Source organism: Pseudonaja textilis, chromosome 1 (assembly GCF_049901715.1).
Source record: "Pseudonaja textilis isolate UNSWEBS1 chromosome 1, rPseTex1.2, whole genome shotgun sequence".
Taxonomy (NCBI): Eukaryota; Metazoa; Chordata; class Lepidosauria; order Squamata; family Elapidae; genus Pseudonaja; species Pseudonaja textilis.
This window is the reverse complement of record NC_141990.1, coordinates 129187920-129214676: the sequence shown is the minus strand read 5'-3', so window position 1 is coordinate 129214676 and position 26757 is coordinate 129187920. Positions and strand designations below refer to the sequence as shown.

At 36.3% G+C, this 26757-nt stretch overlaps 1 protein-coding gene across 18 annotated transcripts in view; it reads left to right on the top strand.

The window, feature by feature from the left end:
- MYT1L (myelin transcription factor 1 like) overlaps window positions 1-26757 on the top strand; it is a 265036-nt gene that overhangs the window by 177113 nt on the left and 61166 nt on the right. For 14 of the 18 annotated variants that reach the window (XM_087916643.1, XM_087916631.1, XM_087916640.1 and 11 more), the window contains 2 exons: window positions 10360-10712; window positions 14706-14801. In XM_087916643.1, the coding sequence (XP_087772769.1) occupies window positions 10360-10712; window positions 14706-14801 (449 nt within the window). The remainder of the gene's footprint in view (window positions 1-10359; window positions 10713-14705; window positions 14802-26757) is intronic. The other 4 variants (XM_026726515.2, XM_087916689.1, XM_087916717.1 and 1 more) reach the window with 1 other exon arrangement.

The following is a 26757-nucleotide window of genomic DNA, read 5'->3' as shown; positions in this document are numbered from 1 at the left end:
GTTAAGTATAGCATAGATCAATGCCAAAATTAATATCAGACCAACAATCAAAGAAACCAAAGAACCTCTAAGATCACCCCCACCAACACTGATTTATTCTGGTCAGCACCATTTCCACTGCTATTATAATGGACAGTCCTGTTTCAACAGTGGTTGAACATGGGCAAGATCAGGGGTGGGGTTCAAATTTTTAACAACCGGTTCTGTGGGCGTGGTTTAGGAGGTGGGCATGACTTGGTAGTCATGTGACTGGGTGGACATGGCTTGGTAGTCATGTTATTGGCTGGGTGTGGCCAACTCAACATCACTCACATCAAGGCATGCATCTCCTCCCCTGGCCTCTCATGACTGTGGGGATGCTGCAACAGTCGTAAGTGTGAAAAACAGTCATAAGTCACTTTTTTCAGGGCCATTGTAACTTTGAATGGTCACTCCATACAAGCAAAGTACCAGCAAAGGAGGGGGGAAAACTCCAGAGACATTCCTGAGATAGGAAGTCTAGTCCTGCCAAGAATGTAATAAGAGTTAATGGAGAGGCAGTTTCTGTAAGCAACACCAGAATGTTTTCTTCCCACTTTCCTTACAGGATTAGGCCAGTAATTTCGTCTAACAACTGGTTCTCCGAACTGCTTAGAATGTTAACAACCGCTTCTAGCGAATAGGTGCGAACTAGTAGAATCCCACCCTGGGCAAGATTGGTCTCAAGGTTTTTTTTCCTGTTGCTCCAGTCTGGATTTGGTTTTCGTATAATGGAGCAGTCGATTCTTTTGTCCCAATTCTTAATGCAGGATCTTAAATTAAACCAAAACTGAATTTCTGGGAAAGACAGATTAATTGGGGGGGCAACCTCCCTGGTAAGAAAGCAGAAACTAGAGTACGATAGAAGTTTGAAGCTATACAAGATGTCATCTGCATGCATAAACTGTAATTAATATGTACAATTTTATCACATAAATAATCTCTATTTGTGTATCAAAAATATGCCCTTTAATTGTATTCAAACGGTGAGTATTAAGTCCTAAATAGGTCTGGCGCGTATGAATATTTTTGAAATGCACAGATTTATAAGTATGCAGCAGTGTGCACAGCAGTGATTCAAACTATAGTGCTGCAATAAGAAATGGTTGTGAAAATTCAGGAGCTGAAAATATTTTTATAGTCTGACATGCCTATCTTTGACAGGTCCTTAGATCTGAGAAACATCACAGCACATATAGCTGGAATCTCTTCCCTTTCCCTTTCAATTAATTCAAAAATACGTTATCGTATAGGCAGAACAACATTTATTTTATTTATTTCTTGTATTTCCTTGGCTGATTGAAAGATAATCATTAAGCAGATTGAAGCAATGCAAATCATATGCCTCCCCCCCTCCCCATTTTACTCCTCCTCCTTCCATTATATTCAGCCTTCCTTCAGGCACTCAAAGCAGCACCCATGCAATTCTTCTTGCAATTTTCCCCCATAACAATTTTGAGAAATAGTACTGAATGCGCAACTCATAACTCACTCCAATTAACTCTGTGGGCTTCCATAGTTCATAGTGTTTTTACACCTGAGTCTCTGAGTTCTAGTCTGGGATCATAACCTCTACAGCACACCAGCTCTTGGGATTTTTCTTTATTCAAGAGTGCTTCTTTCCAGCAATCTTTTTTTATGTTCTTAATCAAGGGTTTTTATTTTGCTTTCTTTTCGATAGTAAAAAAAAAATAGTAAAAAAGCAACAGCCTTTCTCAGAGGCTCAGGCACATGAGATTTGCTGGCTTTGTTCTCATGCAGTACACAATGGGAATTTCTCCTCTCCTGGGGTCATAGTTCTATTCCCCAAAGGAGATTAATCTAGAAACTAATAGATAATATTATTAGTGTAGCATAAGCAATTATGTATTCAAGTTCTTCTTTAATGTGGTAGTTCAAGATGAAACGTTTCGTAGAATCTACTAATAAATTTGGCCTGTATTCATATCATACTTTTATAAAGTACATGTGGCTAATAGGATCGTGTCTATATACATCCTGAACTATATTAACTCTTCTTTACCTCAAAGTATGCTTTCTTAATCTATATTTTAAGCCACCCAATGCAGGTTATTGTGATTGACTTCAAAAATGTTTCACACTTTTTTCCTAAACCATTTAATGCTGGATATGTTTGACAAATAGGGGGACTGTTTGTATTTCAAGCTGAAGCTGTTTTTTCCCCTAGAAGCGTGATATTTCTAACTTTTAACAAGAGAAATCCAATAGCCTGCTTCTTCACATGTCATACTAACTCATAGTTTGTTTAACCATGATTTATCAAACAAAATAGAATAATCTGGGTTACACATATACACCAAGTGATTCTGTCCCTTCTGATAAAGAAGGACCAAAGCAACTTTTGCAGGGTCGCTTTGACAGTTATTCTAGGAATCTGCCAGATAAAGTCTTTTAGATTCTGGCTGGTCAGACCCTATGGAACTGATTGCCTTGCCTGTTATCTGGGGAGAGTTTGAACCTGTTGGTTCTGAGGAACTGGACAGGATCCTTGGACTTTGAATTCTGCCACCTGTTTTAGAATTATGTCCCTTCTGGTTAGTTAAGGCCTTCCAGGAGATCCAACATGTGGTTGGATCCAAGGGATGACGAATGCTACGTTCGTATTGTTATTCACCCAGACCTATCTGGCTAACAATAAATAAACATTAAACGATGTTTTGCAATCTGTAACTGCTAGAATTCCACAGAACACTAAGGCCCACATTCCCTAACCCTCTACTCTGCAGATGGGATCAGAGAATGGTTCAGGACGTCAGGGTCTCCATAGTGATCATGTACTCATTCCAGATAATTTCAGCTCCATCACTCTGTGCTTGCCTTAGAGCAGCTGTTGGGTAATCAGGATATGGAGAGTATTTTGTTGCGTCTTTTGCTGTGGTCAGATTATTTCCTGGTCCAATTGAGACTGATTGCCAGAACCCCTAATATAAATGAATTAATTCAGTGATTCACCTCTGGTGCCTAATGGAGCCGAATTAATTCCAATACTTTCTGCAATATTTTTTTTCATTTCAATATAATAATTTACAGCATTTAAAAATAAAACTACAGAATTATTAAACCATTGTAATTCTGAAAGTTTTTCTGGAAATTATTCAAAAATCTTCAAGGCATACTACTTCAATATTACTTGATGAGAAATGAGATAGGCAATTCTGAAGAAGCCCTACTTTGGTATTGAAACTGGATTATTAGTGAATTTTTCCACTTAGCCATTTGCATTCTTGAATCCTAAAAATACATGCATGCATGCATGCATTTAAGACCAAAATTATTTCCCAATTGCAGCATAATTAGGATGCATTCAGTTCTTCAATTACATGAGTAAAATGAACATATGTATTTGATGTTATAAAGCTAGTGAAAATATAATGATCAGATGATTGGCCTTAGGTTAGCAACTTCTGTTTTGAAATATTTATGGTTAATGCTAAGATCATCATAGAATTCTTAAGGAAATATTAGTGAATAGCAGGTGTATCACAAGAGAGTAAATTCCTCACTTTACATCTGTTCTTCTTGCTCCTTCAAGTGAACTTTGGGAGAAATAAATTATTTTAATAACCGAATCTAAGAGCACTACAATGATGTTATTTCTCTGTGTATCATTATTTTCTGGAAAATATAGTGCAATACAGATTGATTGAAAATGGTCTTTGAATACTAACAGCAAATTGAGAAGGGTATGAAATCATGCTGAGCTTTATTTCATTTTCTTGTAAAATGCAGGCATGCAAAATGATGAAGAAATTCAGAAAATAAATATGTAATAGAATTTGTAATCAGTGTAATTACAGACGATGCCTTAGGAACAATGAACAATTTTCCATTGTATTTCACCTCTGATTCTTATGAAATAGTTCAGATTTATGAAGATTCAAACTTCTGCTTCAGAGACCCATGGTTGACACAAATCTCACAGGATAACCTAGAATAGTCAAATGCATGCCTCATCATTCAAGGCATGGCTTAATAGCTAAGAGCCAGTCAATCAGGACTATAAATAAAGATATTCTTATGCAAGAATAAGGTAAAAGGTAACTGCATTTCTAGCAGCAGGCCCAGCCTGTGGTTGCCCCACCTCTCCCGTTCTGTCCCTTTTAGTTTAGACATGGTCTAATTCCATCACTAGGAAAGATTTAGGTGCGAGTTGGAGCAGAAAGATAATCCATGGTGGATTGAAACCAGTCAGATTGATTCAAATTAAAAGATACAAACCTGAGATTGATGAGGATGATGGAAGAATACAGAGAGAATCTGCCTTCTGAGGTTGAGTCCTTTCCCCAAAGTTTGAAGTAGGAAGAGTTTCTAGCATTCACTCCTTTTTTCCCCACCAAATCCTAGGTTTTTAGGGGGCACATACCAGCCTTGCAATAAATTATAAGGATGTTGATCTTTTTAAAGGGCTGAAAGCCCTCCCAGGCCTCAAAGGTGATATCATCCCTTCCTTGACTGCATTTATACCTTCACTGAAACCTCTCATTTTTTAAAAAAAAATGTTTGTGATGCTGCCGGGGTTTTAAACGTTAACGTTATTAGCATTTAACAAATGCCTCATAGTCTACTGCTTGCTCACCTTGTAGTAGACTTCTGCAGAAAATCTCAGTTGATAGTGAATTTAATTGCTCATTATTTCAGTGAATAATATATCAAAGAATAAGTTTCACTTGTGTTTCTGTTAAATTATTTATTTTAATCTTATTGTGCTTACCTGTAATTAGGATACTGTAACCATGCCCCAAAGCTTAAGCCTTCTTTCTTTCCTCTTTCCACATTCATTCCACATTCCTTGTTTGCAGACCCAGTCCTGGGTTCAACACTTTGTCTGAAGGGGAAGCTAGGTATTTAGTACAGATAAAAATGTGCCACTGTTTGACAAAAGCAAACTACAAAAGGAACCAATACAATGTTCTCAAGATACAAAATCCTGTCTTATATCATTAGAAAACATTTGTACCTTCTGTGAAAACACTCAGAGTAGATAGGGAAGCATTTGCACTTAAACTAGTATTTTAATATCTTTTAAGTAACTGTCACTTTTCTTCCAAGGCAGTAACCATGCATTTCTTTTAAACCTTTTTGCACTTGAAAACCGTTCAGTATACTCCTAAACCAGTAGTGGGATTGAAATTTTTTTTACTACCGGTTCTGTGGGCATGGCTTGGTGGGCGTGGCAGGGAAAGGATACTGTAAAATCTCCAGTCAGAGGTGGGATTTGCTGGTTCTCCAAACTACTCAACATTTCAGCTACCGGTTCTCCAGAACTGGTCAGAACCTGCTGAATACCCACCTCTGTCCTAAACTCTCACTTTGTACTCCATCCATGTATGTATAACTATTGCTTTTAGTCAGGCAAACATTGGCAAGTGTAAAACACTTGCTTTAAGCAAATATAGCCTCATATGGTACCATACCAATCCATACTGTTCCTCAAGTGAAGTCCTCCTTGATGAAAATCAATGAATTTATTCTATAAAATCTGCTAACAAATGTAGATTATGTTATTATTCCACAAACATTCTTGCAAACTCTTCCACTTTCCCATAAATCTTTTTTTAAAGGAGCAAAAGCATGTACATCATTGGCACAATAACTGGATATTGTTCCCTTATTTATGTATTTTGTTATTGTTATATATATATTAATTACATATATAGAAAAGAGAGAAGCAGAGAAATTTCCCACTGTACTGATGCAGTTCAAAATGATATTGATATTTGGTAATGTGCATTTTGGTCTTTGGATCACATGATTTAAGATTTGCATGAGATCTTATGTGGGAGAATAGAATACTAGTGATATTTGGTTACCTGGAGATTTTACCCATATTTTTCCATTTCCATATTTATAACGTATTAATTTATCAAAGGTTAAATTAATGCTTCGTTACCATTGCATGTTTTTATATTTTTATAACTGTTTTATAGGTGCTCAGGGTTATGGTATATAAAGTGTATATAATGGTTGGCCAAATAAATAAATAAAATACTTGACTTAGATAAAATAGCTATTGAAGACATTGTATAATATATCCTGAAATATTGAAATGATACAGAGATCAGATTTTTACTATTAAAAAAAAAAAAACTATGGAAGCAGGAGAAAATTTTGTGGTCTGATATTTAAATATAAACTGATATTGGACTTTGGAACTAAAACACCATTTGAATTCTATCAGAATGGCATATACACGGCATTTTCCCTTAAGGTCTCAGAGAAGTATACAGAGGCTGTATTATGTTCACGTAAGTATCTGTATATCTTGTTCAGAAAGCTTAAAGGAAAGTCCTTATGTATGCCATTCTAATAGATTCTACCTATCTGTTCCTAGAACACTACTGAGGGTAAGCACCTGAATAGCTCCTAACATTTAAAAAAAGTTTAAAGTTGTTTAAAGTTTAGGGGGGAGGGAAGGAGGGAGGGAGGGAGGAAGGAAGATCGATTTCAGATGTTCTCTGCCAGCTTCTCAGCTATATTCCACCTCTAAATCATTTTTGTGGCTTTAGAACTCTTTAATTTTGGTGGAAAAGCTAACAAAATGTATTGGCACACTTTGCAAAATTAGGGAACCAAAACTCTAGAGAGTTTAATATACTTTATAATAATAAATTCTGGACCCATCCCATTCTGTATCGCAGAAAACTTAAGAAATTCTGCTGGGACCAATTTTTAGTTGTTTTTATGGGTTTTTTTTAGTTTGCTTTCTGCCCAGAGTCCACTAGAAATAGGTGGTCAATAAATTTAAATAACAATAATAGAATAATACTTTGTGTAATCATTCCACCTCTATAAAAATTTTCCACAAAACATTAATTGCCACAAAATATTTGCCCACCCAGTGCATCACAATATTGTGTCAAATTTGGTTAATATTTTATTAAATGTACTTAATGACAAAAAAGTTGTTGTATTATGCTATGTTTATGATACACCAAATATTCATTCTCCTGAATATTCTAAAATAAGCCTATTCCTCCTTTTGCTACTGTGTGTCGTGTTTAATTTTTTTAGCTGTTGCCAGAATTAATTTGATTTTCTGCTTCACCTCATTGCTTGATTCTGATCATTAAGCTAATCAGCAGCACAGTATATATCATAGTTATACAACGAACTGTCCAGGTTTTTAATCTTTCAATTGTTGGTAATCAGATTTGTAATCTTTCAGTTGTAATAAGTCTGTGGACCCAAATTATTTTTATGGCTTCTCTTTAGAATCCACCTAAAAAGAACGAACATTTCTATGTGGCGCAGAGATCATAGATTGCTCAGTTGGTGCAAGTGCTTATTTTGCTATCTCTGCATGGGTCAGGAAGTGAATGTGCCCATAGATATTGAAACACTTAAGCCCTCTTCTCACATTATTTTACAGGTTGAAGTGCTCTCTTACTAATCTCAGGAAAGCAGTTTATTTTTCTAAGCCAATCTACAACCAGCTGTTTCCATATTTTGGGAGCACTTATTTGTTTATTTATTTGATTTGTCAATTGCTTACAAGATAATAGGTATAAGAATAAACATGAGTATGAATACAGGAAATAGGTACGAATAAATGGAAACAATAGGACAAGGGCGGTAGACACGATTGTGCACTTATACACACCCCTTACAGACCTCTTAGGAATGGGGCGAGGTCAATAGTAGATAATTTAAGGTTAAAGTAGTGGGGGTTTGAGGATTTAACCACAGAGTCAGGTAGTGTATTTCAGGCATTGACCACTCTGTTGCTGAAGTTGTACTTTCTGCAATCAAGTTTGGAGTGGTTTACATTGAATTTGTATCTATTGTGTGCTCTTGTATTGTTGTGGTTGAACCTGAAGTAGTCATTGACTGGTAGCACAGTGTAGCAGATAATTTTGTGTACTATGCTTAGGTCCAACTATAGGCGGTATAGTTCTAGGTTGTCCAAGCCCAAAATTTCATGTCTGATGGTATAGGGTATTCTGTTGCGAGCAGAGGAGTGTAGTACTCTTCTCGTGAAATACTTCTGGACTCACTCAATTGTATCAAAGTCCAATATACAGTGAGGATTCCAGACAGATGAGCTGAATTCGAATATTGGTCTAGCAAAGGTTTTATATGCCCTAGATAGCAATTCAATATTACCGGAGAAGAAGCTTCATAAGATTAGATTTACAACTATTAATGCCTTTTTGGCAATGCTGCTACAGTGAGCTCTGGCATTTAGGTCATTTGATATGAGTACTCCAAGGTCCTTGACAGAGTGAAGATCATCAACAAAGTCATATCTGCCTAGCTTGTATTTCGTGTACTGATTTTTTTTTTTACCAACACTTACTCTTTCTCCAATAAGATACATACAAGAATAACATTGCAGGCAACATTTTCATTAGGAGTTGTGTTTTGCAAGAAAATCCCATTTAAAAAACACAGTTTTAAAGACAAAGGAGCATTTAACTCAAGCTAATACCTTGCATTTGAGTCCCAGCAATATCAAACAGTCATAATAGGATGCAGTGCTGGAGAACGTACTGGCTCTCACCAGATTTGGAATGACTAAGAAATAGCATGGTTAATTTTAGAACCATTCATATCCAATTTCCTCCCTCCTGGTCTCTTCATTGGATAGTTAAGAATCCTCTCAGATCAATGACATTGTTGCAATGCCATGGGAGATGTATATCTGCAGAAATTAGTTAATATGACCTGCAGAAATTCCTTGGGATAAGAACAAGGAAATTGGGTTTCCTCACCACAGACTTAGCCTCTTCAATTTAATAATGTTGCTCTTCAAATTGAATTGGAACTGCTGTGGACAAGAATCTTCTCCATGTGGGATATTCTTCCTGTTGCCATGGGAGTATCCTGTAAATTCCCTTATTCTTCTGAATGGACCAAACATTAACATACTCTTCCCAGCATAAAGCTGGTTTTTTTCTTTGCTCATGAAGACTGTAGGTCTGAACCACCTTCTAATGTCACTAATAGTTGGAAAGAATAGGTGAAATAGTAAACTGGTCACATGATTGAATGGGTTTCCTTCTGGCTCCAGGGTATTTCTGCTTTTTATTTTCTCTCATTATAAATCAAGTAATTGAATTGAATGGAACAGAAAGATGAAACCTGTTTTAAGTTTCTCTTAAGGAGACATGCATAGAAGTTGTGGTCCCTTTAAGCTGTGGCCCTATATATTGTATTCTGAAATAAATCTCATATGGGCTTCTATTTTTAAGAACTCAAATATAATTTCACCATTAATCTTCTGAAATCATTGAAGGTATGTGCATAGTAAATACATATCCCAAAGAGTCTTTGGGAATGCATACTGAAAGAACAGGAAGCTCATAACTCTGTCATTAGTGTAAGTGTACAAATATACTGTATATCAACACAAGAGTGTCCTTCCACTCTAATTCATAAACCGTGGAGGTTTTATTTTATTAGGAGAATAGATGCATCATGCATTTAAAGAAAGTTGCCACAAAAAAAAGATCAAGGCTTGCTTTCTTCCATCATCTGATTTATGGGGAAAAAAAACATTTTTATCAACTTATCTATTGTTGTTAAACTTTTCATTTGTTGCCGAAATCGGTTCTCTACAGCCTGTATACACCTGTTGTTATTTTTTTAAAAAAAGAACCCCTTTATCATCCAGCCAGCAGAAAGATGACAAAGTCTGCAATCTTGCAGGCATGGAAATAAGTCTCATTAATCTCAGCGGAGCTTACTTCTGAGCATGCTACTTAACGCTGTTTCTTATGTGGGATTTTGCTACTATTTATAGCTCAGGAGTAATATGTAATTAGGTGACTGAATAAAAGATAGTTCTTAGAACTCTATGCATGACTGGGTAAATTGGATGGAAATTTGGTGTCTTGGTTTGCTGAAAAGTTATATTGAACCACATATAGCCAAAATTTTAAGTTTGGTTGGATGTTACAGTTTTATAATGGACATACAGGTTTCCTTCTCTTTTAGTGATTTGAAACTTCCTGTTTTAGATCAGGTCTCCTCAGCATTAGATTTGTATATTTGAGAAAAACACATTGGAAATCATAATATTAATTAATGATTGAGAACCCTAGGAAACCCTACTGGGTAATAATATCTATTATGTAAAACATTTTGCATTGATTTTAGTTAAAAAGGCAATAAAGCAAAAGGTTAATAAGAATTTCCATAATTGCTGTTCAGTGTTAATTTCAGGTACATTGCCAAACATTTTCATCTCTCCTATGGTTTTTATGGAAAAAAGTATATATTTCAAAGAAAACAGTAAATTGCATCAAAGCATTTTCCCCCCTTTTGATGGGTGATCTGGTAGAGAGTATAATAACACATGTATTAATTTTTTCTGAACAGTGTTTATGGCTGTCCTTTGGCAAAAAAAAGAAAAACCCAAGAGAAGCAACCCCAAGAACCTGCTCCAAAAAGAAAACCATTTGTGGTTAAAATGGACAACTCTTCAGTAGATGAATGTTATGAAACAGATGGAACTGAAGAAATGGATGATAAAGAAGAGGAAGACGAGGAGGAGGAGGAAGAAGAGGACTATTCTGATGATAATGAAGAACAAGGGGATGAGGAAGAGGAGGATGAAGAAGTAGATAGGGAAGAAGAAGAGGAGGAAGAGGAGGAGGAGGAAGAAGAAGCAGATGAAATTGAGGAAGAGGAAGAGGAAGAAGAAGAGGAGGAGGAGGAGGAAGAAGAAAGTGGTAATGAACAGTGTATTAATAAAAACACTCCATGTGCATTTTGTGTTAATCTTCCAGTATGGAACGGGGAGATGTAACAGTGTACCTTTCATTAAGACTAATAGAAGTCTTTGTGCTTAGTCTCCCTGCTCCATGCTGACAACCATTATCACTGTGTTCTCTTAATCATAACCTGAGACTACTGTCTTAGAAATAGCTCTTGACTCAGCTACTGGATCAGCTTTCAGAGTGAATAGCTTAGTGATGAGGTGTGCCAAATATTCCTGCAGAGATGTGTGACTATGCTGATGTCTATAGTTATCCATTCCAGAACAATAACCAAAGACACCTGGAAGAAAATGATTAGATATGGACATACCTATATTCATTGTTTACGCAGACAACTGTTTGCTGCAGTGGTCTTCTATAAAGCAATTGTTTGCTTCTCTTAAGTATATGTTCACATGTCTGCAGGTACACTCGGCATTGCAATTTGAAACTTCCCTTTGGAAAATTTGAACAAGACAGCTTTGTTCAGAGAAGGGACAAATTTAATATACTTTGGTTCTTTGAGACTTGGATGTTGTGTACTTTAGCTGACTTAAAAAATGATGGAGATTGATATACATAGAAACCCTATTTTAAAACTTTTATGTATACACTCAGTGACAAATAAAGAGACATTCATTAGTTGTTAAGCTAATATATTGCCACTGCAATTAAGATGGGATTTTAAAAATGTTTTAATGTTGTTATGGATTCTAAAGATAACTGGTGTTTTCAAACTGTACAAACACTAGTTTCTGACTGTTTGACTTAAGAAACCCTACAATAACTAGATCATGAGATAATGCCATGAAAATTAACATACATGCAAAAATTAATGAGCTATCTAAAAAATATTTTGTTCCCATTTCCAGGGAACACGTTTTTGATTGGGTAGATTCACCTTTCTAACCAATAAAAATATAAGAAAAGTTTCAGCACTCCTCAATCGGATTCCTCTTAGGAGCCAGGTATGAAAGTTGTCTGATTTTTGTTTTTGTAGAATTATATTAGGCAAGAACTAGAAAAAAGACAAAGATGCTTTATTAGAATAAAAGCAAAAGCCATTCACTTCCTTCTCCAAATTCTGAAAAAAAAGAGGATAATGACGTTTTTTGCCAAACAGCAAGAAAGGGATATTTTATATTCTGTTAATTTAGAGTGTATGAAAAGGAGGAATGTCTTTAATCATTTATCAAAGAATAACTATGCAAATAGGATAATATAGCTATTTTTCAATAATTTGGGGTTATGCATTCTTAGCTATAGTATAATGCCAATCAATTGCAATGAACCTTACTTCTGAGCAGACATGCATGCCATTACACTGGGTAGGAAAGTGCAATGCTAACATTCTTTGGATGTAGATATACTTAACTATGTTAGGCATGCTACAAAACTCTGGTCCCAAGTCCCTCCACGCTTGATTCTCTTTTTAATATTCATGAATTCAGTATAAAGGCATGTTTTTAAAAAATCTATAAATAAATGCCACTAAAGACACTTGAGGACTTCTAGACAGCAGAAACCTGCCTAAGGCATTCTCAACTATATCTGTATACAGAACCTCTTTCAGATGTACAGGTGGAACATGAAGGACTTGGGAATATTTGGGGTAAATTAGCTTAAATATTATCTGTATTTCTTCTATGCACAAATAAATACCTGCCTATAGCTGAAGAGAAATCCATGCTATCAAATACAATACGAGAATCAAAAATTTAAATTACAGAGAATTTATGTAATAAAGTTGCTACTGAGATATAATGGAATACCTTACTTTTACTAATTCACCACCACACAGTGAAGTGACCTGAATCAATAACAAAAAATTATTTTATGCATAGATGATTTCTACTTGAAACAGGAAGTAGAACACATACTGATTGAACAATGGTAGTATTAATGTTAACCGATAATAAATAGGGCTCTAAATATTGAGAGAAGCTCTTTAAGAAAAAGAGCTTAATTTAGTAATAATTACTAATAGTTTTTCCTTAGTATGTTTTATGCAGTAAGTTTATGTAGATACAGACAGAACACATTGTATAAAACGGTATTCCAAAAAGGATAAATGACTAAAGTTCAAATGTCCTTTTCTTTAACCTTGGGAAGGTTTTAATAATTTTATATAAGATACAAATAAGCTCATGAGAAATGCAGTTAGATACATTATAATTTGTTTTGTATTTTCCCTCTAAATCTGACAGCATATGTAATAATGAGAATGCAGGTTGTGGGCCTACACAGACTCATTCTACCGCTGCCTGGCTACTAGTCTTAATTTAGATGTCATAGTTTTTCATTGACCATGGCTTTTATCTCTAGCCACAATTCTTTCTTAAACAGGATTCAAAACGGGATTTTAAGCTAATTATTTAAATTCATATAATATTAATAAACAGTATCAGAAGACAGTAAGAAAAAGAGGGAAAGGAATGCTCCCATTTGTAAATTAGTCTTTCTTAAACTGGTGCTACTCAGAAGTGCTTAACTAAAACTTTTGGGACTGGAATTAATTTCCAGCAAAGCTATGAACAGAGCTTCATAGTGTGGGGAATATTGTTCTAAATGCAATGGCCAGGATTATTAGATCTGAATTAAACTGAGGCATCAAGATGTATAACATAAATATCTTGAAATCCCTTAAAATAAATATTTTGGGCAATGTTTTAAAAGTTACCGTTAGTTTGCAAAAGTTTCTTCTGAGATCACTGTAGAAGCAGAATAATGAACAAATATATACTAATGAAGTATTAATAGGGTTAGTTTGCGTCAGATAAGATTAGGACCAAAGAGGGACTACATTATTACTTTGAAAAGTGTCCTTGTGTGTACGTGTGTATGTGTGTGTTTGCATGCTTACTGAGGCTTGCCTTCCTGATTTTTCTCTGCAGCTTTTCCTGCTGTATTAAGGCTATTGTAAAAAGGCCTTTTCAGATTTGGGGGACAGTCTTTTAGAGGCATGGAGTACAAGTTTATGGAGGGTCTTCAGACTTTGCAGAGAATGATTGTAGCCCAGAGCACAGATATTTATTTGGAAATGCATTTTATGCCATCTTCTAGGTGAAAGCTCCATCTAATTTTATGAAGTTTCTATCAGGGCATATGAATTTTCATATGATCTCTTAGAATTTTTGGGACAACTCCTGATGACAATGTGTAGGATGTGGATTTCAAAGGAAGTAAAGCCCTATGAAAATTCCTCTTCTAATCTTTGATTAAACTATACAAAGCATACTAAAGCAACACTCTTACAAATCTCAAAATACCAATTAAAGAGAACCAAATACTTGTGGAGGCAGATATTAGATCAATGCTGAAATAAATATTGTGTTCCCCATATTTCTTTCAACATTTAAAAAAGCCCCTTTTGTTCCTGTTAAATATATTGAGTATACTTGATAGAATATATTCATTATATTACATTAATAGAATAAATCAAAGAGATAATTCAAGATAGTATATGACTCATATATGTGTAATGGTTAAGGTACTGGATTAGAGCAGGAACACCCAGGTTCTAGACCACCATTAGGGATGGAATTTATGCAACTCACTCACATACACCATAGACAAGGAAGTAAAAATAAAATTCTGTCTACCAACCTGCACCAGACCATGGTTTTCAATGAAGAGACCTTCATTCTGCGGTGGACTGGTTTGTTAACTGCTTTGCGTTGACAAGAGAAAAATAACTAATTTTCCACTTTCTTTTGCATCTCCCCCAAAAGATAAAGTAACGTCTCCCCTATGAAATATCCTAGCCTATAAACATTGCGCAACACGGCAAGTTTGATCATTGCGTTAAAGACCTTCCATTGTGGTGGTTATTACTTAATAGATATCAGTGTCCCATTTGGTTTGCAGAGCCAGACTGACAAGATTTTTTTTCCTCCTCCTTCTGAGAGGAGTTCACCTCACATAGATGGTTCCCAAAGACTGTTTCACAAAGCTTTTCTATTATAGAAAGAAATCTCCGCTGGAGGAGCTCCAGGAACAGATGTTCTAAGGCACCATTTAGCCTTTATCATATGAAGACATTCAAGATGGCTTATGCACCAGGTATTTCACAATCCCTCAGGATTAGGAAGAATCAGGCTGACTCTAGAACTCCCAGGAAAATTAATACTCATGATGTAAACTCCGATCCACTTATAGCATCCTATTATCAAACTATGTTAACAGAAGGATGAATGGTTATTGAATCTGGGTTTAGATGGGGGAAAACTTCTTTTTCATATGTTTTAGACCTCAGTATTTTTTCAAATACTGTTCTTTCACTAATTGTCTGAATGATGAAAAGAAAAACAAATGTTAAAACTGAACACAAATTTAATATCACGTTGATATGTTCAAAAAGACAGAGAATTGTTGTGTTGCCATATTTCATTCTGACATTTCTTCATATTAACAAGGCACATCAATCAAGGCTCCTTAATGAACCATGATACCATGTTTTCTAATGGTGTAATTTTATCTTTTGATATGAGTCATGTTAAAACAGTTATAGCCTTTATTTTCATTTTGCAATAAGTTGTTGTTAACAAAACAACCCCATGTGTATTACTTCTGCAAAGCAGTTCATTCTTACTCTTTTTTTTAAAAAAAGATAACTTATACTATTACACTTTGCAAGCCCTTTCCAACTAACACATGCACATATTCAAAATCAGTATGGTAGCTTTAAGGCACAGGAATAAGATCTCCCGATTGCTCAATGCATTTTTCTTTGTAAACTGCCTATACCCAAAAGCAAAGCAGGGATTCATTATGTGCTATCAAGCCTATGTTGACTCTTAGCAAGCAAGCACAGCAATTAAATTTTCTTCAGGAGGATCTGTCCCCAACCTGATCCTTTTAGATCTTCCAGTGGCTCATTCATTGCCAGCGTAACTGAGTCCGTCCACCTTGCTGTTCATCATTCGCTTTCCTTCTACCTTTTTCAGCTTCGCACACTGCTCTAGAGGGCTAGGTCTTCCCAAAATGTGCATGGTGTGATAATTTGAGCCTGGTCATTTGTACTTTGAGTGGGAACCCTGGATTGATTTGTTTGATGACCCATTTTTCTGTTGTATATTTGAAACTGAAAGCCAGATTTTCTGATTGCTCAGTTAGACACATTTTCTTCACAAACCACCTATATTTTACACTGTCAGGACAGCATTCCCAGTATATTGACATTTCATAACAATGGGAAAGTCCGGTCCCTATTTAAAACATCAATTAGAAATATAGGGGGGAAATGAAACCATTTTCATAATGAGATGAAGTGAAAGACTCAAAAGCTTATACCATAATCAATATGGTAGCTTTAAGGCACAAGAATTATTTTTACTATAAGAGACTTTGAAAATTCTTGGGTTAGACATAATCCCTAAGCTTTCCTTCTACTTCTACTAAATCACTGCCCAGTTTTCTTTCTTCTTCTTTTTCCTAATATGGTATAGCAGGAATAAGCCATGCAACAATGCACTTATCCTTAGAGTAAGCACCTTGAAAGTGAAAGCTGACTGATTAAAATGAATACTGTGACATGTAGATAAAACTCAAATGCATTTTCTGCCTTCAGTAGCAAGCATGCATATAGTTCAAGGAATTCATTTTCATGAGCTAGACAGAGTAGCACTGTGCAAAGTGTTTAATATAACTTGGTCAGTTACAATAACTTTCCAAAGGATTTGTAATACATACTGAAGCCTGTAGTTATTTATAAATGGGAGATATGGTCCTTGATTTTCAGACTCTGGTTTGGGTTCAGATAGTTGTAGGGAGCAGTGAAATGGTGAGTGCCATCTGCTGTAGTTGCTGGTAAAATCAACATATTTTTTCTGCTAGTAGAATGAAGTCTGCTTGCCTAAAAATGATAATAAAATCAGTGAGACTTCTGGTAGACAACCAGAGTCCAAAAGTGCTGGTCGTTGAGACCATACCTACCAATTTTATAGTAAAACCTAAATTGCATTCTAGAGAGGTTTTTGGTGCATTGACAGTGTTACCTATAAGAAAGGTCACACAAAAAACAATGCTTTTATAATAACAAATATGTGTGTAAAAGCTCAAATTGAGAAACACTAGTGTTTTGAAGCAGCTGAAAAAAATATTTTATTTTGTTCATCACTGGCATTTGTGTCTTTAATATAGGGAGGGGAAACCTTAGGTATCATATAGAGTTTATTGTTACCTTCTGTCTAGACATGCTAGCCCCTCCCTTCCATAGCTGTTCTAGGAGCTTCCTAGGACTGATCTACCAGAAGTTTTGTATTGTAAAATAAAAACAACAGCTGCCTTGGAAAGACTTGATAGTTTTGCAAAAATGCCAAATTCAGTCTAAACATCTGGCTGACCAAATGCATGAGTATAGAATAGATGGTACTTGGCTCAATAGTAGTAACTGTGAGAGGGATCTTAGAGTCCTAGTGGACAATCACTTAAATATGAGTGATTGTTATGTAAAAGAAGACCAAAAAGAGGCCAAAAATATATACTTTTCTACATCTTTCACATCTTTGACACTGAAAGTTCTCATTACTGACTCTATTGCCCATTTTTCTTCATCTTGTAGGTTTAAATAAACATTACTAGTTATAATTATTTTTATCTTAAAGAATCCTGTTGCTTACAGTCAGCTTATACTTTTGCCAAAGTTTGTGTTCCTTTTCTTATTCCTCAGACCTTGGTTTCATGACCTTTTTATGTTTACCTGTATTTCTGCCGTTTAGTCATACTAGCACCTTTCCTCTAGTTTAATGGAACTTCTTTGTTAGGAGTTGTATATTTCATATTTATTAATTTTAATGAATGAATTTCTTAAAGCAATGTTTCTCAACTTTGGCATCTGGAAGCTATGTGGACTTCAACTCCCAGAATTTCCAGCAAGAATGCTGAAATCCACACACCTTCATGTTTTCTTGTCTTCTGAATCTTAATGAGAGATAACTGATACGTATATTGCACAATATTAAATGTTACCTAAGCTTTCCTTTGGCTCCTTAGCAAGCAATATACTTAGATACTGCTATAGATTTAAGGAGGCATGGAGACAAGCTACATCAATATATCCAGTGCATTTGTAACAGTATATGGGAATGGAAGGTTGGGCTCAGAGATGCTACTTAGGGAACAGTCAGATAGGAGACAGCATAGTCTACAGTTGGATAGTGGATAGGGCAAAAGACGCAATAGAAACTTCTAGTTTCTTAGGCTGTAAAGGAAATGGGGGGAGAATTGTAGCTCCAGACTAGCAAGATTCTATTAACATACTCTTACAATTAAAGAAATAGTTAGAACCTGGTTGTGCTTCCTACCTCATCTCCCTAATAAGGCTGACATCAATCTTGGAAGTCTATACCTTTTCCAAAGTGAGAAAACTCAGGAATGTCTTCCGATCCTTATCTGCCAAGCAATTGGCAGCAGCGTTGTTGCAACGCCAGTAGGGAGTGGATGCCCTGATGACCAATTTACAGAATGCCATGATACAACGGACACAATAGGCTGGGACATGTTTTACTCCAACCTTCAACAGCACCACAGATGATAGCTTAGCATATGCCCCTGCATTCCCATGATATCTTGTCAGAGAAGTTTGGAGGGAACCAGGATCAATTCTCAACGTTCACCATCCGATATGAAATGTTTATGGCATGCAAGCTGGTGGTGTTTCCACCGACTGCACCAGTGACTTTTGTGTTGAGTTTGCTAAAAGAAGCAGTAGGTAAGTGGGCAAAAATATGAATTGAAGGAAATAATCCAGTGCTGGATAGCTATCAGGATTCCATGTGTAAACTCAAAGGACACTTCGAGATCCCGTCAGAGAATCACTGCTAGTTGAGGGATCTGGATGTTGAAAGAGGATGGAGCAGAGTAAGGTCATATATTTCATGCTTTAAATTACTTGCTGGCTATATAGGGTAGAATGACTAACCAGTTCAAAGAAGGACTGACCAAGGACTTAAGAGATGCTCTGGTAAGACAAGGCACCTCAAATACCCCGGAAGAGCTATATCAGTATTGTATAATAACAGATGCCTGACTAGGCGAGCTAAGACAGGAAAGGAATGGTATGGGTTCTGTCTTACCCCATCCCAAATGGCTTGCTGAAAATCCAGTGTGGGAGAACATATGCAAATCAGAACATCTAAGGGTTCACTGTCATCAGGAGAGAAGTAAAGAAAAAGGGATCAGAAACTCTGATTTTTACCTTGGGACCCCAGCAAGGTAAAATAGCCACAACATGCCTGGTAAATGTGTGAATATCTGGCACAGAAATGAAATGCAAAGCTTGTAAATCAACAGAGTTCATAGCCATCAAGTGCCTAATTTGCTTTGAAGCAGCATACCAGGGAAACTTTGCTGCCCTCCCCTCCCCTAAACCCTCAAGGGGGGGGGGATTCTCCACCATTTGAGGAGAATCTGTCATCTGATAGCAGGCAAGCATTCTTAATATTTTAACCTTAGTTTCCAGCAAGATGGTAGAATTCTCTGACCTTGTAGAATCTGGAGCAACCACTAATTTCATAGCCATAAAAAGTACAGAAACTAAAATTGCTTATTCAAGCTCTACAAAGGCCAATGAAGTCACAATAATTGATGGACAGCCACTAAGAGCAGGGTTGATTCTGCAGCACACTGGTTCCTTTGCAGTTGACAATCCAAGATCACATCGAATTCATAACATGGTATGTAACTTCCTCCTTGCAACTACCTATCATCTTGGGAATAACATGGCTTCAGCTGCATGATCCAGGTATAAGTTGGATGCAAGGGATGTTCTCATTCCCCATTCCTAAATGCCAGCAACATCACTTATAAGCAGTGAAAGCTTACCTTACCCACTCCAATGCAGAATGTTGGAAAATCAGCACTGCCAGAAAAAATATGCATATTTTGCAGATGTGTTTGGAGAGGAAGAGGCAGCTGAGTTACCTCACTGCCCACCGGGTATATAATTGCACCATCAATTTGAAACCAGAATCCAAATCCCAGGAAAGAGACAGTATCCTATGTCTATTCATTAGTTAGTCCGTTTCAAGGAATGTTTGGATATCAACATCAAAAAAGGAATCTTCACATTTCCAACTCAACAACTACATTTTTTGTCCTTCCAAAATAAGGCAGCAGCCACTCTGAAAAAAAAAAGGAGAGGGTCCGCATGTACACAGTTGATGACTACAAAGACCTGAAAAGAATGGCATTTAGAGATGACTATCCAATCCCACTAATCAGATCTATTAGCTGGCTACAAAAGGTACATATCTTTATAAAATTAGACTTGAGAAGTGCTTGCAATCTAATGATAATGAAAGAAGGACACAAGTATTTAACAACCTTCAATACAAGACATGGCAATACACCGTGATGCCTTTTGGCTTGGTTAAATGTGAAGCTAGGGACTTATTGGTTCATTAACAACTTATTTTCAGAAATTCTAGACCAGTATGTGGTGGTTATACTTAGATGACATATCAGTTTATTCTTTCGCTTCATGTAACCATGTCAGAAATGTTTTGCAAAAATTACAGTACAGTAAGGTCTTTGTCCAACTAGAAAAGTGTGCATCTGACCTTAGAAAATTTGGGCTATAGAATCTCTACAAAATCCCATCTGGCAACAATGCTATAGACATGCAACTTTGAGTCACACCATAATCAGAGCAATGTGAAAATCTGGAAGGAGCAGGAAGGATTTCTGCTCAGATCAGGATATTGATCTGTTTGATTAGATTAGGGCATAGCAACAGCAGGAAGCATATGCCAAGGCCCGAGTGGATGACTTCTAGTGAGACCAAAAGAGTACCGTTGTGCCTTTCACAATGAAGGTATAGCTGAAATACCTGAAGGTACTGTCTCATGACAACAAAACAGCAGAACATGGAGGGTATTTAAAACCTAACATCAACTTTTTGTGGCCTCATGTCTGGGCCAACATAAAGAAGTTTATTCTTGTCATATCTGTCATATAAAAAAAAAAATCATCCCTGGGAATCTGACTAGGTTATTGCAGCTGCAAAAAACCCTTCATAGCCCTGGAACACTGCTTCTCTAGATTTTATCACTGATGTTGCCTCAAGTCAGTGATATACTAACACACTTGTAGTGGTGGATTTATTTACTAAATTGTCTCATTTTACTCCTTGCAAGGGTCACTCAATGGCCTAGGAAACCACTCAACTCTTTGCAACATGTCTTTAGATATAATGGAATCAGTCATGATATAGAGGTATAGAGGTCAATCATATGATCTCAGACACAGGAAGTCAGTTCACTGAGAAATTTTTGAAATCCTAATTATTATTAAAATTAATTCAGCTTCCTCACAACATCCAGAGACCAGTGGAGAATCTGAGATGATTAACCAACAGTTATAAGCAATATTTGTGATACTGTATTTCATACCAGCAAGACAACTGATTTATTTACAAAAAAAATGTAAATTTATTTACAAAATGCAATACACTTCTATTGGTATGCCCCCATTCCATGCAACTTACAGATTCTATCTACAGGTCTTACCAATAACCAGGCAAGAAAGCACAATTCCATGTGCTGAAAACTTACTATATAAAAAGGCAAGCAGCCCAAGGTCTATTAAAGGAAAAATTTAAACTGGCAAAGGATATGTACAAAAAGAAGAAAAAGTAGCAGGTGCATGCAAATAAGAGGGAGGTAGACTTGCAGAAGAGGATTTGGTGTGGCTTTCAGCAAAATTTCTGACTTCCACGAAACCTTCCAAGAAACTAGACCTGAAATCTAGTTCAGCACTCAGTTGTTTCCTATCGGTCTACCTGGTAAGGCTGATAGCTTTATTGATACCCATCAATAAAGCTTCTATCCATTAATAAATAAGGAAGGCACTGACCAAATAATACTTTGGCCTTCCTGAAAGTTAAGTAATAAATTATTCCAGCAGAAGAAGAAAAGATCAGAGATATACATTAGGACATTCCTAAAGGCATTGTGAGGTTCCAAACCGCTTTATTGCTCTAGCTTAGTGTATACTAAGTATACTAACTACAACTGATGAGATGATATTGTCTACTACCAATCTTTTGTTGCACGATGGGAATGAGGTAAAGCCATAAAATTGTAAGGCACAATGAAGACAATGAAAAACAAACGCTAAGAATAAATAGGAGAGAAGCCTAAAAGTAACTCTTAAAATTTAGGAGGCATTTCAGATAATATTTGATTGGTTAAAGGCTTGCTAAGTTTTAAGAAGTTTTAATTTGTCTCTTCATCAAAACAAAGTCTGTGACCATAAGAGTGGATTTTTTTGATACAACTTTCCAGTCTCCACTTTTTTTACGCCCTGCTGCCTATGAAACCTCATTTGTGTACATTAGATTTTCAAATCTAAATATATCTAGATTAAGCCATTCCATAACAGGAAATATTAAACACAAATCTTACCTGCAGCTGATAATGTATTATTTTAAATTGGCATAAAGCTTTGTACACAAATCATTTTAAGCCTTCCTTAAAAACTGTAGCTCACTCCTTTCGACCTCCACTCACAGCGAGTTTAATAAGATGGGGAAAGGCTGGGAATGTCTGAAGTATTTATCTGTTGGTATCACAGAAGAAGGCAATACAAAGAATAAATAGCGTATACATCATTCAGCAGTGCCTGACACAGATTGCTTTATTGCCGTGTGCTAGTTGAGACGGGCAAATCTATTGATAGTGTTGTTCTTCACTTTTCCTACTTCAAGTCCATTATATGCTGTTTTCATGTATATAAACTTTTGTTTTAAAAATGGCATGTTTTTTTTAGATGCTTTTCTCCCAACCAAAGCAATTTTGTATATCCCTTTTGAGTTAAGTACACATATAAAATGGTGTTCTAGACTGCATACAAATTTAAAAGAGACAAATTAAAATGAAAAAATGAAAGGATTGCGGGAGTTACATTTTTAAGCCACTTTTTATAAGCATATGCAACTCTCCACCATTGACCAGATTAAAAAGATAACATGTAAGAATAAAAAATGAGGATTATGGGTTCAGTAGCAAAGCACAGGGTGTAATACGGATCACGTTATTATATGAATTAGAATGCTTTTTATTATAAACTAGGAGGCCAAGGTTTGCAATCTTTCAGTTATGAAAATTCATACTTAGTCTTTAACAAGCAATGCATCAGTGACATATAAAAGGCATATAGAAGACATATACAGGTGAAACTCAAAAAATTAGAATATCGTGCAAAAGTTCATTTATTCCAGTAATGCAACTTAAAAGATGAAAGTAATATATGAGGTAGACTCATTACGTGCAAAGCAAGATAGTTCAAGCCATGATTTTTCATAATTGTGATGATTATAGCTTACAGCTCATGAAAACCCCAAATCCACAATCTTAGAAAATTAGAATATTACATGCAATCAATAAAACAAGGATTGTAAATAGAACAATATCAGACCTCTGAAAAGTATAAGCATGCACATGTACTCAGTACTTGGTTTGGGCCCCTTTTGCAGCAATTACTGACTCAATGCGGCGTGGCATGGAAGTTATCAGCCTGTGGCACTGCTGAGGTGTTATGGAAGATCAGGATGCTTCAATAGCGGCCTTCACCTCTTCTGCATTGTTCAGTCTCATGTCTCTCATCTTTCTCTTGGCAATGCCCTATAGATTCTCTATGGGGTTCAGGTCAGGCGAGTTTGCTGGCCAATCAAGCACAGTAATCCCACAGTCATTGAACCAGATTTTGGTCCTTTTGGCAGTGTGGGCAGGTGCCAAGTCCTGCTGGAAAATGAAGTCAGCATCCCATAAAGCTTGTATGCGGAAGGAAGCATGAAGTCCTCCAGAATCTCCTGATAGACGGCTGCATTGACCCTGGACTTAATGAAGCACAGTGAACCAACACCAGCAGATGACATGGCTCCCCAAATCAACACAGGCTGTGGAAACTTCACACTGGACTTCAAGCATCTTGCAGTGTGTGCCTCTCCATTCTTCCTCCAGACTCTGGGTTCTTGGTTTCCAAATGAGATGCAAAAGTTTCTCTCATCAGAAAAAAAGGACTTTGAACCACTGAGCAACAGGCCAGTTCTGTTTTTCTTTAGCTCAGGTGAGACGCTTCTGATGTTGTTTGTTGTTCAGGAGTGACTTGACAAGAGGAATACGACATTTGAAGCCCACGTCCAGGATTTTTTATTTTTTATTTTATTTGGTTTGTCAATATCTTGTCAAACAAGATAAAAACATAGTTAAGTAAAAACATACATGGATACATATAAGAAAAATAAAAAAAACAATAGGACATGGACGGTAGGCACGTTGGTGCGCTTATGCACGCCCCCTACAGACCTCTTAGGAAAGGGGTGAAGTCAATAGTAGACAGTCTAAAGTTAAAGTTTTTGGGGTTTGGGGAAGAAACCACAGAGTCAGGTAGAGTATTCCGGACATTGACCACTCTGTTGCTGAAGTCGTATTTCCTGCAATCAAGTTCCTGCAAATTGTTATGGTTGAAGCTTAAGTATTCATTGATAGGTAGGATATTGTAATTTATGATTTTATATACTATACTTAGATCGGATCAAAGGTGGCGTAGTTCTAGGTTTTCTAGGTCTAGAATTTCAAGTCTGGTGGCATAAGGTATTCTGCAATGAGTAGAAGAGTGGAGAACTCTTCTTGTGAAATATTTTTGGACTTTCTCAACTGTGTTAATATCAGATACGTTATGTGGGTTCCAGACTGATGAGCTGTATTTGAGTATTGGTCTAGCAAATGTTTTGTATGCTCTAGTTAGTAGTGTGATATTACCAGAGAAAAAGCTACGTAAGATTAGGTTAACAACTCTTAATGCCTTTTTTGGCTATGTAGTTACAGTGGGCTCTAGCACTTAGATCATTAGAGATGAGTACTCCAAGATCCTTGACAGAGTTTGGATCATCAACAAGGTCTTCAGCCTGTATTTTATTTTCTGATTTTTTTTGCCAATATGTAAGTCAGAGCATTTATTGTAAGACAGAGCATTTATCCATCTGTGTGTAGTGGCTCTTGATGCACTGACTCCAGCCTCAGTCCACTCCTTGTGAAAGTCCCCAACACTTTTGAATGGCTTTTTCCTGACAATCCACTCCAGGCTGCGGTCATCCCTGCTGCTTGGTCACCTTTTTCTTCCACACTTTCCCCTTCCACATAACTTTCTATTGATGTGCTTTGATACAGCACTTTGGGAACATCCAACTTCTTTTGCAATTACCTTTTGAGGCTTTCCCTCCTTATGGAGAGTGTCAATGATGGTTTTCTGCACAACTGTCAGGTCAGCAGTCTTTCCCATGATTGTGATTCCTACTGAACCAGACTGAGAGACCATTTAAAGGCTCAGGAACCCTTTGCAGGTGTTATGGCTTAATTAGCTGCTTAGAGTGGGACACTTTGAGCCTAGAATATTGAACCTATATTCACAATATTCTAAATTTCTGAGATTGTGGATTTGGTGTTTTCATGAGCTGTAAGCCATCATCAATTATGACAAATCACGACTTGAACTATCTTGCTTTGCATGTAATGAGTCTACCTCATATATTAGGTCCACCTTTTAAGTTGCATTACTGAAATAAATGAACTTTTGCACGATATTCTAATTTTTCGAGTTTCATCTGTAGAAGACATTGTCAGTAGAGAATTTACTGACTAAAAGTGCCTCTTGTTGGTCCTTTTGGCAACTTGGGGACAAAGGGCGCCTGCTAAGAATCTCTTACCTGCTTAAGATGACAAGGAGGTTATCTGGAGGGTCAGAAGTGGGTATGGAGTCAAGTTATTGCTGCTGGTGTCCCAATCAACTACTTGGCAATCAACGGTGTAGGAAAGCAATGGAGATAGATCAGGTAGACTGGCAGTGATATGATTTGGCCAGCCTGGATCCTCCTCCTCCTGCTCGTCAGCTCTGGATATTTTATTTATTGTTTATTTATTTTAAAAATTACATGGCTATCTGACTCACTCTTGGTGATTCCAAGTGGCTTACAAAAATAAAGTATTAAATACACTACCGGTAGTTATGCTACTGCACTGCATCATATCAAGGCAGAAGAGAATTGAAAACTTTTGTTGGGAAATGAGTTCTGTTTCAGTGATAGTTACAGCATCTGAAGGAAGAAATACTTCCTCAGCATAGTCATTATTCAAAACAAAATTCACAATGAATGCCAATGGCTCATCATGTGATTTTTACCTTACTGCACAGAACATTTTCACAGAAGTTCTGTCTATTCCTTGGCCATGGCTGCCACTAGCATGGAGACTAAATTCTTTGAGTTGTTTGCATATATTAGCTATCCTCACCCAGGATATTATGCTGTCATTGGCACTTCTAAAATATTGATAGTTTAGATAAATAATGTTTTCATTAAAATTGCTCATACTATGAGTTTGAATTTCTAAAGGGCAATTATCTATTTATTGTGTATAATTTGTTCCAAATTGTTGGAAGCTGCCCTACATTTACAAATGTGGGTATTTTAGGACTATTCCATATATCAAATGAATAAACCAACTGCTGTGATACGAAAGCATTTATCAATAGTTTAGTGTAAGATTATCAAAATATATGGTGTGCCTTAGCTCATGAAGTTTATAAGAACTAAGACAAATTTTAGAAATAACAACTTTATTGCTATGATTGTGGTGTTGCTGTTAATGAATAACTTTTTTTCATTCTAGCTTTCAAATTTTAGACAAGTTCTTTCTGCTGCTACTCATGCTCTTTTTCAACAATTCATAAGTAAAGATGAGAGTGAGAAAATACTTTGTAATCTACACTTTTAAGATGATAGTGCAAAAATGAGACTAATAATAACAAATATTAGTAGATGTTACTATATGTCACCTGGTTAAGGAATGCTAAAATTGATTGACCACTTATATTTAAATAACTGCATGACCAAACTTCAACCAAGTTCTATTTCAGGCTCTTGGGTAACTTCCAAATGAATCATGAGAATCTGAAAGTAAAAAAATCTTTTTTAATATTTTGATTTTAGTATCTAGAATCTGGTGCAGAAAATCAAATT